Source organism: Ammodytes marinus, assembly GCF_949987685.1.
Source record: "Ammodytes marinus genome assembly, chromosome: 24".
Lineage (NCBI taxonomy): Eukaryota > Metazoa > Chordata > Actinopteri > Uranoscopiformes > Ammodytidae > Ammodytes > Ammodytes marinus.
Genome location: NC_137228.1, coordinates 12954354 through 12972129, shown reverse-complemented (window position 1 = coordinate 12972129; position 17776 = coordinate 12954354). Strand labels below are relative to the sequence as shown.

Here is a 17776-nt window from a genome sequence, read left to right as displayed (position 1 = left end):
AAGAATTTAATTGTGTTTTCTTCTCTTTATTGGGCCTACTTACCGGAATTAAGATGTGTGCTACGGCATCAAAGTGGATTGGAGTTAAAGTAGCTTGTATATGTTGACATGTTGCTTAGTCATCAATATTATTATTGAAGCTATACATGTTTTCCATGGGCTTCATTGTAATCAATGTACAGTACAGTAATATTTTTAATGGGGGTTTGTAATTTAATAGCATTTAATTTTGATTTATATATTGAATGCATAGCAAAACTGGGCATATTAAGTTTAAGTTTATTTAAAATATTGATGTTTTGATTCATGGTTGACAACTAATGGAAATTACTGAGATGAGATGCAGTTAAAGGAGGAGTCAGCGATTCTGGAGAAAGCTAGTTGTCAAAATCACTTTTTTCAGAAATAATATCCAGTGTTAATACACAGCCTAGGCTCTGTACACAGGCACGTTGCTAGCTACGGTGGGCCCCTTTGTTTACATATACCCTTTATTTAAATGCCTGTTCACAGAGCCTAGCCTGTGTATTGACACTGGATTGTTAATAGCAGATCATGGTAGCGGATCATGAGGAGATATTCACTGATTTTGACAAATAAATATTGACAACAAGCATGCTCAAGAATCCCTGACTCTACCTTTAAATGGACTCATTCTGATTTATTGAAACTCTGCACAATGTACAGTATCCGTACAGCTGAACTAATGGTAATAGACTCACTGTGTTCCACTCTCTACCTTAAACAACTCCCGCCCACACCACCATAGATAATCCCTGGCTCATGTCCAATAGTCTTTCCTACACAGTAAACAAAGTAGATGAGTCGAGGTCCCTCATCAACTGGAGTATTTTCACTGCCAGGGCCACTAATATGAATTGTTTTTTTTCTCACCGTCATTAGAGCAAGGCAGAGGTGGGCCTTATTATTTTTAATAATCACCTGTATTTTGCTGCTTCTTAATCCTGAGGGATCTGCGGTCGGCACTTCCCATTGTCAGTCCTGACTCCTTCTTCCTCATCTTCCTCTTCCTCTGTGTACTTACTTCTTAATGATGCTCCAAGTCACACCCTGCAGAAGGCTTTCGCTGCTAAAAGAGGCATTTTTTTAAAGTTGCAATCGACACAGCTGAGATTCAGATTTTAAAGCGAGATTGGCGAGACTGCAAGCAAAAACGTTCTATTTTTTTAAACATGCACTGGTCAATTTTGGGACTTCCATAACATGTCTTCTTTCATACTAGTACAAAGAAAAGGTCCAACATGTACATTCAGGTGTTTATTTGACTTAACCTTGTCTGTTTGCATCTGTATATTTCTCCTATATAACCATCTTTGACAGCCATTATCTCAACATCAGTTTTTTTCAATTCCCTGAACCAAGAATCTCAACTTTTAAAGCTTCACGTCAACATCATTCTCAGCACCATTAAAGAAGGATTTGTTCATATGTTGTAAATTGTCAGATTTGTGATACATTTTGTTCTTAAAAACATGCCAAAAAGGTATTTTTAAGATCTGTACAAGGTTTCATGATGATATCTATAAGTAAAAAATGTCCCCCTATTCTCCTGCAGTGTCTCAATCTAAAGACACGTAATTCATATGATATCCCTTGATGCTACTATGTGTCTCAACATGGCTGCATTTGGAACACATTTCTCATCTCTGCAAACAATTATGTGGTGCTGCTCTATTGTGCCTCTGACAAAGCAGCAGTGCATATCAGTGAGAACAGTTTGGATTATGGCATTTACAAGTCGACCATTGGGACCACAACTTAACCACAAGATCTGCTGTCTCTCTCTTTTAAAAGGAAAAACTCTAGGGCCCATAGTTCTGTATCACCGTTCATGGCTGAAGCATTGCATTTCAATCACCTGGAAGCTTGGTCGCCACAGGGCAAAGCACAGCCATTGTAAGCCTGGTGTAATACAGTGGATTATATCTAATCGGTGTCCTCTGCTCATTCTGACACACACCTTAATCTTCTGTTGCCTACAAAGCCTTTTATCTGTGATGAGGCTGGAGATGATTGTGTTTTAGTAATTGAACATGCACACAGGTATATAAAATGTGGAATGATACCACACAAAATATAGTAAGAAAAATGCCTGTGGGGGTGAGAAAAAAAGAGCTGTGCATACTCATTTGAAAAAGTGCAGAGGCTGCACAATGCACTAAAAACAATCAATAAATTAGTATATTCAGTAAGGGTAGCTTAGCGAAATGGAGCTAATTTAATAAAACATTGGTTCCGGGGGCGTCTTTAGCCCGGACTGTGTGAAGGTTAATGCCACGGAGGGGGCATTCAGGCCAAAATAAGCACCCAGGGACCACCAGCAGAGGAAACTTTTCATTTTCAGAGACAGAGAAGTCAAATAAAGTCATCCCCTCCCATCCGAAAACCCTCTGCAAAGTTCATGCTTTTTAATGCAAGGCGAGGTGAATTCTAATTTTGAGCTGAAGGGTTGGAAAAGCAGGTGGAGGTCGATGCAGTTAGAAATTCTTCTAGTCAAAGTCAAGTCACAGTCAAAGACTGGGAATCTGGCTTTCTTTTGGGAACGGGTGTTAAGGTTGAAATATTCCATGTTTCGTCAATGCAGGGGACTATTTTCTAGACTTTACAGGTCCTTAATTGCCTAACATTTCCAACAAAAGATCAATTATGTATCTCATCTTATAGGAAGCTTCCTTTAAAGGTCCTGATTTGGTAGTCATTTATGGAAAGTGGATGCTCAATGCATGGGATACTTCCAATTAATTACTTCCAGTTAATTGCTAGCACAATGTGGAGAATTTTGCAAGAGTCAATGCAGAAAGAGAGAGCATGCAAAAACTTTAAACTTTTAATTAAATGAAATACATTTAAATGGGAAAGATGTCCTGGAAACATTTTTCTCTAAACAAAACTTCATAGATTAAAACAGGTGAAATCCTAAGTTTTTTAACATTATAGCCGCATTGCAACAGATGACTGAAAACAGGCCATCCAGCCACTTGACAGGCCTGTTTTTCTGCAACATTGATTTACATAACACAATGTTACTCTTCACAGAAGACCAGACGAAAAAAACACGCCATAAACATTCGTCAGATGGTCCATCTCTGTCTGAAATCACAGAAATAAGTCTTATAATAATGGTAATATTAATAATCTATATACAAGATTCTTTTGAAGATGAAAACAGTAATGTTATAATGAACCAATGTGTAATTGATGATCTTCGGGCATTTTCTTGGCTTCTGCTCTGGTCCGGACCATTATTATCCTCACGTGGCATTCAAGTACAGTAAGAGAATGTCTTCAGAAAAATGCATAACATTTAAATATAACGCTGTAGAGATTGCAAAAAAACAGCAACACAGTGATAGCAGTAAAATATAACTTTGTGACACAAATAAATCTGCCATGAATTAGATAAACAATTTGTCTACATGCGGTAATTTAGGCATTTCATTTGAAGCGATAAAGAAGTGTAAACTTATAGGGAAATACGGCTGAGATCATCTTGAAGCATTTCTCTGGTAATACTTTATTTGTGCTTAAACCTTGTTCATACACTTCTCTATGTATATTTAATACAAATTTAATAATTCATTGTACCAAGTTTAGCTCTAAGACCATTCAATATCTTATTGCACAGAGGAATATATGGAATACTAATGTCTAATTAATGTATATGATCAGCTTTTTGTGTGGAAGAATCCACTTTTAAAACTTATGATAGAGGAGTAAAAAGCAATAACACAACTTTCTACAAAAGCATTTCAGCATCTTTCTTATTCCAAGTGGCAAAATGTCAATTAATGCAATTTGCCAGTGTAAATTTGCATAAACTGTACTTGATCGATAATATGCTGTCAGGGACCTCAGGGACTTTCAGATTATTATTTGCCTTAATAAAAGTGCTTTTTCAATGGTAACAAATGAGGAATATAAGTGTATTTTGGGGTCATAAATGTCAGTTTTGTCAAAACCATAAAACATAGGTAAATCTTTGTATCTGAGCAACAACAGCAACGGTATAAGTAACAGTGCTGTTTCAAACCATCGGTCAAATAAAACACGCAAAACAAAAGCATCAAAATATTGTTTACAACAATGACTTCTACCAGCCCCTTTAAATAGCATGTAATTGTTGTCGCTCTCCAGCAATGAGAGCGACACATGGTCCAGAAAGCTCCAGTTCTTCCAGTGTCATACTCATGGCATTGTACAACACATCATAATAAGAGATTTTCACAAAGCTGAGAAGATACACAGCCGATGCATTGTTCAAAATTGTTTCCCTCGGTTTGTCACAGCATTTAACCTGTGACAAAAAAAGGTACAGAAAATGTGTCCGGTCAGCCTTCAAAATAATGTGTTTATAGTGTTTACATTTGTGTGCATTTAGCGACTTTCATGGATTTAGGATGCGTTCACATGAAGCCTTTTCTGATTTATGGCGTGTCGAATGGGACAACACTGTGGCACAAACATGCCATGACATGCCTGGTGCACAGCAGGTGTTTCATTTCATCCCAAAGGTGTTGGACAATATCATATATAATATATATATATATATATATGTGTGTTATTTACCGAGCTTAAGGGTTGGTTGGGGGACTTTTTTGAACCCCTTAAAACAAAGGGCAAGAAAGTAAAAGTTGTGTCTGTGGCTTGAACTAAAGAAAGCAAACCGTACAGTGGAGATGTGAAGGGGTCACTCAGTCTACGTCACGGGGAGCAGCAGAGTCAGCAGGGGCAGGAAGTAGGTCAGGAAGAGGAAGTATGACCGGTTTGCTCGGTGGATGGACACGGTTGCCCCGGGGATGGGACGCTTCTTCTTGGGACTGTTGCAGAGCGGGGTGTTGCAACAGGAAATGCAGACCGAGTTTAGCCGGCCGGTGCAAAACTGCTGATAGCCAGAGGAGGAGATGAGGCAAGCCGCAGAGGAGGCACAGGACTTCCGATAATGTATTCCTGCAAAATACAGAAAAAAGTTTTTAAATATATAGTGCGTAACTTCTGTTGCCCCCCGTGAGGAATTCTGAGGAATAACAACAACACATTTTTGCCCATTAACATGAGTTAAGCTTTCGGTGATTGTGCACTGGATTTGATATTTACCTTCTACTATAAGTCCATGTTTTTTCTTAGCACTATTATCAACAACTGAAAACATTTCTGGGGCATTTTTTGGTATTTATCCGACATCCTGCACCAGTTTCCGAAACGTTGAGAAACACAGATAGAGTTTTGTTGAGCTGATTGGCTTAATCAACTTTGAGTCAACTCGTTTGGCTCGATGGCTTGAATGTAACTGTCATTCATTTATATGAAAAAGTTACGCACTATAGCTTTAACTTTAAGCGCTTCCAGACAGGTGAAGCACAGTTGTTGGACAGATGTGTTGCAAAATGTAGACATAATAGTTTTTTATTTCTCTCAATGCTGTAATTAGATTACTTGGATTAAAGACGTAACATATAAGAACCTTGTGCTTTGTAATGCTGCAGCATTGTATTGCACTATAGGACAATGGAGCTATTGACTTCCTGTCTGCTCTCATTTACCGATGTTTGTCAGTGTGGGATATGTAACTACAATTTGTATGAGCAAGAAAAAAACCCTCATATGCTGTAACGTCTTATTGCACTCCAGGGCCACCGACTCCTTTATCAAGTGGTGTTTTCTCCTTCTGGTATATTGGTGAGATTTTTCAACGTATCTACACCATCTATCTATTTGGGTGCCATTCCTATTGTGTTATTTTTCTTTTTTGCTGTTGTCGGAAAATTAAATCTAGCCCGTACCTGGATAAGAAACAAGTAGGGCCTAGTTGTGACATCAAATTCAGATAAATTCCATCTCTGTCGGCTGAATATCTGCAAATGCTTTTTATTGATGAAGGATAAGAAGATACTGTATGTAGAACAGAGCATTTTGCCTCTAGGATTGCTGGATTTGTTGTATACAAGTTTAGACTTGGGGCTACTGCATCTGAGGCAAAGCATAACATCTATAGCATTGCAGGTTCAATCTCTTCCTGAAGGACACCACATATAGCTACAGTTGCAGGCATTGAACATTCAATTAAATTAGCCACACGCCACTTGTCTGGCATCCTTCAATACAGTTTGTATATGGTCACATTGTTGAACAGAAAGTTTTACGTCAGAATTTGAATGTGCACTAACATTGGCCCTACTGGAAGTGTTGCACTCTCTAAAAACTGGTTTGCGGTCGGAACATATGTAGTTAAAACTACAATGTGTCCCTGATTTCAGACTGGGTTAGACATAAGCAGGTGCCTTGTTTCTAAAAGGAAAGCTAGGATTTGGATGTCTGTAGTGACAGTATTTATAAAGCTAAGCTAATTAAACTAATGTAAGGTCAATTAGTTGGTGAAAAGTGCGGTCTCAGGCTGATGTTCCAGGCTGACCCATTTTGAAGAAATATAATCTATAGCTAAGGCTTTTTGGACATGGGTTAAAAAAATGTTTGGCAAATAATTTAACACCATCTTTAGTAAAACTGTCCTAATCCATTAAAGAGCACAGTTTATTCCAGTCCTCATACTAGCGCTATTGTGTTTTTGGTTTTGGGATGGCTTAAAAAAAGACCCTATAGACAACAACCATTAATTTATTTTTTTGTAACAGAACAAAACTAATCTAGTGAAGTGTTAGTGGCAGCCGAGAAAAGGTCTCTCCTCTTTGACGAATGAGCCAAATAATTTGTTTCAACGACAATGCAACACAGAAACGCCTTGTAGAAAAGCCAGTGTGAATGTGAAAACAATTCAGGTTCCACACTGCATGAGAAAAATAGCTGTCGTACAAACACAGTCTGATGCTCTGTCCACAAGACTGTGCCGTCTGCTAACACAGCGAGTCTCTGCACACATCGATCAATGCTTCTCTATTTGTCTTTCAAGCTGAGCAAAGGAACTAAACAACAGATAGCTACGTCTGTTTTCTCTGAAAATCACCGGAGATTTTTGTTGAGCCTGCTCGGCCTTCTGCTGGGTCAGTCAGTCACAAATAGGGACATACAGTCAAGCTGTTCATGTTGAGGAAAAAAGAGATAATGGAGTACCCTATCTTTTTGAAGTCAAGAGAGAAAGTGCCCACAGGTGCCAACAGCAAAGCTTATTCCAGTTAAAAAAAGCAGTTTTCAGGCTTTCTTTCTGTCCAGTTGAACATCAAGAAAATTGCTTAGTGACTTAATAACGTTGCCTACCCTCACCTGATTGGCAGATAATTAATTAGTAATGCCCAGAGGTTGAGTATACCTTCTGAACATTGCATCAGCTCTGTCTCCAATTTCCAGAATGTCACCTTCTCCTGCACATAAAATAGGAACTCTCGTTTTCTACTTGGATTGTTTTTAGCCTGACCCAGCCTGCACTTTTACCAATCCCCAACCATCAATCTCTACCGATTCTGTCCTAGATCCCACCGAAGACTATGAAAACCTAGAGAGTGTATACCTCCAACAGGGATGCATAACCCTCCAAATTTCATCCAGAATAGATACCTATCGACACCAAAATACCACTTATCTGATTGACAATCACCGGATGGATACATGTGTGAGACAGTTGGTTCCTGGGTTTACCTCCCTCCAAATGTCATTGAAATATGCTGTTTAAAAAAAAAAGTATCCTACCTACCCACCAGGGGGGGCGACATAAATTACGCACTATCGCTTTTACATCCAGTAACTACAAACTTTCCTTGAGAACTATTGTGCATCAGCAATGAGAGCAGCCCTGGTAATACAGCTATAAGGCCGTCCCTTACCGTCAGGTTTGACCAGCACCTCCTTCTGGCACATGTCCTGTACGTTGACGGTGCAGTTAACGATGTACTCGGGCGTGGAGCAGTCATTGTGCTTCATCTCCTCACACTGGTAGCACTGGATCTGAAGGGCATCTCCTGCACCGTGCGACAAGAATGCAAAATGTTCAATCGTTAGTGGTTGAAAAAAATTAGCCCTTAAAAAAGTTTTTGTTTAGGCCTATGTAAAGATGAATACTTTAGATAACTAATCATTTCAATCCTTCTTTTTTTATACAAAAACCGTATTGTTGGTCAAATGCAGAATAGTTTCACAGAATTTTGGAAAATGGGCATCTTGCGCCATGCCACTAAGAGGTGGTACCAAAACAGAGCAATTTCTCATTGACTCCCTTGTTAAATAGGCCGTTTTCACAGCATTATTAAACCTCGGAGGTATACGTCAGCTAGATGGGCGTATCTCCCTCCCCCCGACGTTACATCAATGCCCTTTTTCGGTAAGAGGGAATGAGGCGGAGTAAAATCTGACAAGATGGCGACGCGCATAGGCCAGGACGATTGGATGCAGTTGGAATAACTGAGGTCAGCCCGCATGCTAGATCCATTTTATATACTATCTATGTGTCTAACACACAAAAGTGGTATTGATCTACTTAGGCCTATCTCACTCTCCAGCAAGAAAGCAAATAAGTTATATTAACCAAAGAAAATAAAACATTTCCTTTGCGAATGGGGTAAAATCTGGGTAATTGTTAAATGAAAAAGCATAACGGTATGTTTAAAGATTTAAGCAACACTTTGGGAGCTGAATCACTTCAGAGCCTAAAACCTATTGTCCATTCACAACAGGATAGATTATTTTGTGAAACCTATCACCGCAATTTCTTCACTTTATTTTGATTCCACACATTCTGCAAAGGGTTTTTTGCGACTTTTACAAAGCACATAGCCACGTCCTTCTCCGAGTCTAATCTTAAGTGTTTCGCATCTGTTTATATTGGCTGTCTAACACGTGTCAACAGAAGGGTTATAGCTCTGTACATTGAGGTGAGAAAAATGCACCAAAGCCCCTTTGTAGTCCCTATTAACCAAATGATTTTCTTAGGTGTTAAAGGTCCAATTCCAATAAAACAGGCTGCAGGATGGATTGTCCATGTGCATTCCTAACCCTGATACTAAAAACCTGTGTCTGACTGTTAACACATCTTCGTGTAATGATAAAACAAAGTGCAAATCGCAGCTTTTGCAAGTTTTATCTGGTGCTATTGAAAGTAGCCTGATGTAGCTTTAGTTGTTGCCTTTGAAACCTCATTTTAAAATTGAATGGGAGTGTCTTTAATGTAGGCTACTAATGGAATTAAATGTAATGGTTTAGTCTATTTTCTTTTTTCTTTTCTTTTACCATTTTCAAAGAGAACTGACAGAGTGAAAATAGTTCACAAGACATTCTTTATTTGTCTTAGTAATATATTTATATATAAATACTGTATATTACTAATTGTCTTAGTAATGATTGTATTTATATATAAATATAGCATTTAGTAAAACAAACAAAGAATGTCTTGTGCCATACCTGCCAGGTTCAATTAGTATTTCTAAAGGATCTCATCACAATGGCAGCAGCACAGAGGCATTCAATCAAAAACTTCAAGTCCCACAAACACGCCTGACCTCTCTTCCCTAAAGATCCCACACAGGCCATCCGTACCTGCTGACATTTATTAGTGGTGTAATTATTGAAATGGCACCAAACATTAATCTCAACTCCGACAGCGCCATCAAATGCATCTGATAAAGGTCCACATATAACATCAAAACCCCAGCCTAATTACTTTAAAGCAAGCGAAAGCCTGAAGCCGCCATCCATCCTCAGTAAAGGACATTCTTATAACAAGGAACTTTCCTTGTTTTGTGGGGAATATCTTTGGTGCTGGAGGGCAAAAATATCCAGCGCCTTGGCACAGTTTATCACTTCTAGAAAATTACTCTTAATCTATTTGTCTTTTTCCCCACAACAGAAATAAGAGAAAAATAAACCAAATCCATTTTAACCTTCTATATGCGGGTATATAGTAGAACAACTGCAAAACCAATATCTTCTAAACATAATTTCAGTGACTTTAATGAATCATGATGTGGCAGTATTTAGGGATGGTGGTCAATGGTTGGTTCCTCTTGCAGCTAAAGTATGTTCCCTCTTGGTCATTCAAGTGTCATAGGTACCACGCATCCAGAAACTGTTACAATAAAAAAAAAATCAGACAGGTGTAGCATTCAATATTCTCATATAAGCCCCTCTATTTCAGAAAGAGCAAAGTGGCACAACAACATTGCACGTTTTGACTGTCTTTGCCAACAAAATAACATTCCTCATTCAAGTAAATGTATCTACAAGAGAAATAGAAACAAGCAGCGCATCGGTAACTAATAATCACAGGTTTGAAAGTGTCCCTGGTTTGAATCTTTGCCACGGTCTTTTTCTTCCTGTGCCAAAAACAGCGCAGCGCAGTCCAGCATGGCACTGCATCCCCGTGCGTAAAACCAGCGCCAAAATAGGCAACATGACTGTGAATGACTGCACATTTTTCCCCTTTCCTTAAGTTTCGCAAAATGTACATAGTCATATGGTTAATTTTTCAGATCTTGAAGTCCGATCTTACGCACAGACTTACACGCACATACGCAGATAAAATTAGTTTCCAAAAAGTGATTGTTCTGTTCTTCACAATATAATGGCATCAAAAAAAGTCATAAACAATTGGAAAAGTATATCCCGAAATGCTTTGGTTTAAAATATCTGTATGATTGATGCAATTCATGTAAATAATGGAATTTCTTGTGTAGTATTATTTCCGTTAAGCACGAAGGTAGACAGAAAGGTTGGCCTACATTTAGCACATACAGCACCTCACTATAAGAACCTGTTATGTGTGCATACAAGCCAGACTCATGCGCTCCAAACTGTGCCCCTCACACACACACACACGGTCTGTGGTGCCTCGAACTATCTTGCACCTACCTGGGTCGAGAAAGACTCCACATAAAGTCGCGAAAACGAGAAAACGCATTCTCTCCCAAATGACGCTCGGTGGGGAAACATCAGACCAAACGAGCTCGCTCAGACGGAGGCACGGAGGAGTACGACGTGCCAAGACACAGAGCCGCTCATAGTGTGGACTTTGGGCTGAGGCGACAGTCAAACCTTCAGCCAAGAAGTGGTGTGGTGCTCCTCTGCTCCAGCAGCGCGACTGGAGACAAATCCAGAGCGCGGAAATCATAAAGCGCACCACGTGATGGGAGCTCACGGCTGGCATTTTCTCATTGATCACAGTCGGCTTGTTTCCATGCATTGATCACACAAGGAACGGCGATGACAACACGTAAGATATTTGACTTTTTCTACTTTCATGATTGGCTACATATAAATGATTTAAATGTGCAAAAAGTTCAGTGAATTTAACCCATTAGGACAACCTTTATTCGTTTTTTTATCTCCATTATATGAAGGTTTTCTTATACTTATTAAATGTTTATACAAGGAAATGAAGGTGACTTTGCGCACCAGTTTCCATTCTTTAAGAATATTCCATCTGTATTTAGGGATTAACAGCATATCCCAATGGCCGTTTTTATGTCACATTTTATGATAATATAATTTGCCATTTCATGACCCCTATACTGTATTTCCATAATAGCCTAATGTCAGTCACCACAGTCTTCAGAGACCTTTAAATGGCCCATCTTCTGCCTAATCCTGAGGGTTTCCATTATAGATTAGCCTTATTATTGTTGACTATAGTTTACCCGTGCATACAATTTGATTTCCAAACTAGACAAATTCGCCATATCTTCCCACCTAAACTGGACGTTCAGCATAACAAATCAAGGTTATTGCAGCGTGCGTAAACTGATTGCATTTATTTTTACGCGCGTAATTACCCATCAAGGGACCCGTGGTTTTGAATCGTTCCATAGCGCAGTAATGGAGGGAACTTGTCGCCGCCTTCCCACTGACAGATCGTGAGTGGGGAGCGGTGATTACACGCGGTGGTGCCCTTTGGGTGAGAGATTTCGGGTTCTTTCTCCAGTCCTTTACTTCCCAGCACTGAAAGAAAGGAATGAATGTATCACCGTGTGACACACGCCTGCACACACCCTCTTATGTGTGTGCAGGAGGATTAATTGTGATTTATGACACAAAACACACACGCACACACACGCACACGCACACGCACACACACACACACACACACACACACACACACACACACACACACACACACACACACACACACACACACACACACACACACACTGTGCAGCTCAGTTTGAAATCGGAAATAGTTTCTCATATTTATTTAGGAAATAGTTACATAAAATATAGATAGCATTAAAGTCTGGAGTAACAGACACAAATTGCACATAGTAATAATAATATAATAATAATAATAATAATAATAACATTAATAATAATTACCAAAGTAACACTGCTGGTAACCATTTCTCTTTACAAAGGAACATTTAAGGAGAGAGGTGAAAGCATGACAATCACACTACAGTCTGACAGTACAAAATGTGGGTATAAATACTGGACATCTAGAAAAATACACAAGTCCTCTTGAGACTCTCTTCATACAATATTAACAGTTTCATAGAAAAAAATTTAAACACACAGTCGGCTCTGTTGATTAGCACCAGCTGGTCCGATTCCAGATAGAGATTTGGCATAATAACTTCACCTAAAGTTCAATATGTCTTTAAAATAAAGTGATAAAATATTTAAGTATTAGCTCTTACTGATCAAAATAAAGATTTATTAAAAAAACAACAAAAAACAAGAACCCCTAAAGAAAATATACATGCCACTTTCAAACAGTAGACTTAAAACCTTGGTTGAATGATTGGCAAACAATTTCATTTTTTTTGTTGGTAGGTTTTCTCATTTGCATATATCAATTAGCAATGCCCAGTTCTGATATTAACTCATAGCAGTTTCTATATACAACATAATGTACAATTATTAAAGGAAAACTGAGGTTTGGAAAGTTCAGGATTGCTACTTGAGACTATGAAAAGACCGTTTGGATTCTGGAGTTTTGCATAAGAAATTATATAAAAATAAGCAAAAGTTTACCAAGTGTTATTATTAATCTACAATTTCCTGATGGCTGCATTTGAATTCTTACAATCCAGTATGTTCCCTGAGCTAGCGACCATGACACTGGGTGCGTTCAAGCCAAAAAAGTTTGTCGTTTGCCGTACCTGTGTACAAGTCAGACACTGAAAAACCATCTCATTAGATCTCATGTTCTACACAAAGACAAAAAATTAGTTTTGTTAGCTGAATGGTGATACATTTTCCCGGCATTTACATTTAATGGTTCTTTAGTTAGCCATTATTGGTTGCATAACCACTTATGAAAAATTGCAAATCCCGGTGTGAATTGTGAATGTAGTTTGGACAAAGAGGAATCAAGTGTAATACGATTTGATGCAATTTGACATGGGTCATGGGGGCAACATACTTAGCAGCAAACATAAATGACACATTAAGTTTAAAATCTAGTTTCCTAGCAGAGAGGAATGCAACCAAAGCAACTATTTTGTGTGCACCCAGAAGAGGCCCTGCTTATCACTGCTTGAATAATCGTTCAATTTAAACACCTTTCAAACTTTGTACAGTATTTGTTACAGTGCAATGATAAGAAGTTTCCCTGCATCGGGGAGGGAAAAAAATCACAATGAGACCACATTGTGTATTGCTGTCCAGTCCACCGCGCTCAGAGTCAAATAATTAAAAGTCCTCATCCTCGTATCTCCAGCTCCACTAAGTGCTTTGTGTTGTAATGCAGTGAGGACCAGGCTGTTTAGGCAGGGCTGTAGTCGAAAACACGTAAGTCCAGCCTGGGTCATTTCAAGAGTCGTGATTGAATCAAGACCAAAGCCAGAACAAACCAAGTCCTATTGAGTAATTTCTTAACTGCAAATGTAAAATCCATTGCTTATAGAGGTTCTTAATGTCCAATAGAGATGAAAATCTACCTGGAATTCCACGCCATGGGCCTACTGTACCCTTTAACATCCAATCAAAGGAACAGAATTCGAAAGGGAGATTATAGACAAGAACCTGTCCCAAATGTCAGAGCAGCAGTCTGAATAGACACAGCCTGGACTCCAGATCTACAGCCCTGCCTTCCCCCCTACACGTCGTTGGATCCCTGACTGGTGCATGAGGAGAAGCTGTCGTACAGAGAGTCACTGAGGGAGCCCACAGGATCTGCCCCGGGCTTGCTTGAGAAGCTGGAGGAGGAGGGCTCGTCTGCCTTGCAGCAGTCCTCCCCGCCTTTGCCCTCGTCGACGGGGCCGCCCGAGCCCGTGTCAGGATACAGGCTGCCGCTGCTGGAGCTACTGTGATTCAGCATGTTCAGGGACTCCAAGGAGAAGTCGAGAGAGCCCGGCTGGCTGGCACCAATAGGCATCTTATCCATGGGGATGTCCTTCTGTTGAGAAAAAAAAGTTACATACATCAATAGAGAGCACAACATGTGTTCATTTATAGTATGATTTCCAGCACTTTGACTTAAAGCTATAGTGCGTAACTTCTGTTGCCCCCGTGAGGAATTCTGAGGTATTAAAACAAGACTGTCGGTGCATCTACATGAGGTAAGCCTATGGCGGTAGCACATGGATTTTATTCCTTCTGCTGTGCAGTAGAATCAACAACTGAACATATTGTGGGCTCTTCTTGAGCAGTGTCAGGGGGCGACACCAGTTTGTAAACGCAGCCATACTGAGAAATACTGAGAGTTTTGTGGAGCTGATCGGCTTCATCAACTTTGTGTCATCTCATTTGATGATGGCATGAGTGTAATCGATATCCACTTATATGGATATACCTCTAAAAATAAAGATGCTACACTGTAAATAGTTGCATTCCCTGGTCTCAGATTCATGCCAGTGTAACTCCCCACTCACATCTGTTACTCTGACATATACACCAAGCCAAGCGCAGAAGTAAGTCCAGCGTGGCACCATGTAACTCATGTTGTTTGCAGTGCCATGCTGCAAAACAATAAGACTGACGCCACTCGAGAGCATGACAATGATCCATATTGAGAATCGTATCACGCTCAAGGACCAAATGTATGCCTTGGGTGTTGGCAGGCATGCTTCTCTGGGCATCTGCGCTCACCCACTCTCCGTCTTATATTAACTGTGTTGATGATGCATTATTTTTTCTTTTTTTCAGCCTTTGGCACAAATTAGCATTGTCGGAAATATGTTACTCAGGGGTAAATGTTCCTCGTAAAGCTGCTATCTGTTGACGCAGCTTCAATTAGCGGGGGTAGCTCCCTCTTGAATGCGTAAATGATTAGGGTGACTACTTGTGCTTGGAGTCTTAGCAGTATTGAAATGTATTAATAAGGAAAAGTGTCATTACTGTGGGCCTTATCACTAGATCGTGTCTTTGTCTGTTGGTGTTTGAAGGGTACACCCCTCAAGGCAACTCAGCTGCAATTAGACTCAACCAGCTGCTTCTTTGGTACTTTAGGCTTAAATTCACTCTCACACAACTTCACGACACAGCATTAATGACCTATGAGTCAAACATTGCCTTCACAGGAAAACAGAACAAAGCATTGAGCTAGAAATAGTCCTGTTGTTGTTCATGATAGGCCAAATAGTTCAGTATTTTATGTGATCTCTAATGTATGTCTGAAAAAGGCCCTTAAGGGAGCTTGTTACCGTAGCAATCAGCATCAACATTCCTCCTCTGAGGCTGTAAACAAAATTCTCCGGGTAGCTGCATTTTCCCTCAGCAGTCCCAGCCAGGGAGAGCAGTAATCTACATAGGTATTTTTGCAGGGGTAAGTACACAGAGGAATAGCCAGAGGGTCCAGGCAACCTCTAGAGATGCTCCAAACCTGGACCATTTAGCATTTAGCTGCAAGGTGTAACTCCCCTAAGACATAAACCCAGAAGTACTCAGACATAAACACATAACACATAAACACGGCTGCAACTGTAATATACAATATCTAGAAAGCTGTTAAACCTTCCAAATGTCTGTAATGGAACCTGCAGGCGTTCTTTCGTTCTTACAAGTTGCCAAGTTTCCTAACTCATGACTGAAATACTTATGGGCCATAAGACCAAATGCAACATTTAGAAGAAGGTTCCTCTCATTTGGGTCCATGCAAGCCTTATACCTTCACCAAAACAAATACTGTAGGTAAGTTTTAAATACTTAAGGTAGGTTTGTATATGTTGCAGTACATCTGCATAGTAGCCTATCTTACCGCAAGGACAACACCAAGTTATTGTGTCGAATGTTCTGTCAATGTTCTTTTTAATTTGAGACATTTTCTGCACGCTGTCTGTGTGGTAGTCTCATGATCACACAATCTAATTAACTAAATGAGCGTTTGTGTTGTTGGAACCAGATACAAACAAACTATGTACAGCAGCTCATTTGAATTTATTTGATTATATTTTTTTAGACCTAATTTAGTTAACTCTGTGTTGACACCTGTAGTGTGGGAGATATCATCACTGTCTAAAATTCAAGATAAGTGTTTCCAACTTAGTTACTGATAGTTGAGGCAAGCCATGGACACTTCAAAGTTCCAAGTTCGGGGTTTGTTTGTTTTCCCTGAAAGTTTGCTGGAATCTATTATTCCGCTGATTGCTACTTTCCTGCTTTATTACATAACAATTTCTGACCAGTTCTAGAAAGGCAGTATGCTGTTTTTCCTGTGTTATGTTAGGCTACATGTCCAGAGTAAAAAACAATAGTTATTGTTGTTCTCATGCTACTCATGTGCCCGAGGCTTTTTTTGGTGTCATCGCCCACTAGCCAGTTAATTGCATTCACCTGCCAACCATAGGTGTAGACTGTTCTATGATTAAGGGGCTGGGCTGAAACCAGCAGGACTCAAAACCTAGAAAGCCAGGTATAAGAACAATACTGTACAGTGAGACCATGCAATTTGGTCTACATTCTCAAGTGCTCGTTTCTAATGTTTAATTAACGCATAGAATTCAGTTTTTTTAGGCCTCTGTGAGGGGAAAATAAAATAGCTATTAGAAATTTAGATTTCTGTTTGAGGTATAGAAAATGGCTTTACAACTGAGGAGAGATTTGTTGGGAAGTATAAAAGAAAAATGATAGTTTGCATTATTGATATGCTCACTTCATCACTTCAGGAGTTGAACTCAAAGGCTAACTGTAAAAAATACCTTAAAATGTCATACTGATGCAGAATCAACCTTACATCCTAAAGGGTGCAATCATGTGACCTTTCTTTGCACTTTCAAAGAAAGATCCCAATAAAATAAATGAGCTTATCCCAATAAATGTGTAAAGAAGAGAAAGGTGAAAGGAAAGCATGCCCCAAGGAGACATTTGAGTTGCATACTGTATGATATAAATGTTTGAGTAGGATTTTGCAGATGTCAACTTTGAGCTCAAATTAAGCACAGGTGTTAAATGCAGATTAGACTTGGTGAACTTTACTTCAAAAGCCACCCAAAGCCAGTCATAACGCTCCTCTTTTTATGTCACGTTATTGTCATGGTAATTGTCATTTTGTGGCCTGGAGAAACGAATGCGAACACGACGCGATGGGGATCACTGATTAGCAGAGCTGTGTGACAGTGAAGAACTGTCTTCTCTCAGCTAACCCTTCCATATATATCTCCTTTCGGTCGGAAAACAAGAGGAAAGAAAGAAGGAATGGCTGTCTTATCGCTGATTGGATTTGATTTTGGAGGGAACACAATTACCAGCAGATCGAACCTTCCCAATGCAGGTCTCAGTACCATCGGCGGGTTGAGCCAAAATGATGGCTGCACACAGAACTGGGGCTTTAGGCATGCATCTGAGCGAGAAGCTTTCCCACTTCAAAACAATAGGGGCCAAATGGGCCATTGGTTCTAAACTCCAATTCAGTAGACCTACTCACAATGAAAACCACATTGAAAGG

The 17776-nt window shown here is 39.6% G+C and overlaps 2 protein-coding genes across 4 annotated transcripts in view; both read right to left on the bottom strand.

Annotated features, from left to right (window-relative positions):
• Positions 1–4717: 4717 nt before the first annotated feature.
• LOC307269906 (ly6/PLAUR domain-containing protein 1-like) lies at positions 4718–10858 on the bottom strand (the record flags this gene model as incomplete). Its single annotated transcript, XM_080052992.1, has 3 exons — positions 4718–4968; positions 7794–7928; positions 10810–10858. 3 exons carry the CDS (start codon positions 10856–10858, stop codon positions 4718–4720), a joined length of 435 nt encoding a protein of 144 aa, XP_079909118.1.
• Positions 10859–12113: 1255 nt separating this feature from the next.
• Positions 12114–17776, bottom strand: part of LOC307269672 (nck-associated protein 5-like) — a 105026-nt gene continuing 99363 nt past the window's right edge. For all 3 annotated transcript variants that reach the window (XM_080052674.1, XM_080052675.1, XM_080052676.1), the window contains one exon: positions 12114–14290. In XM_080052674.1, coding sequence (XP_079908800.1) covers positions 13991–14290 — 300 coding nt within the window. In that variant the 3' untranslated portion in view covers positions 12114–13990. The remainder of the gene's footprint in view (positions 14291–17776) is intronic.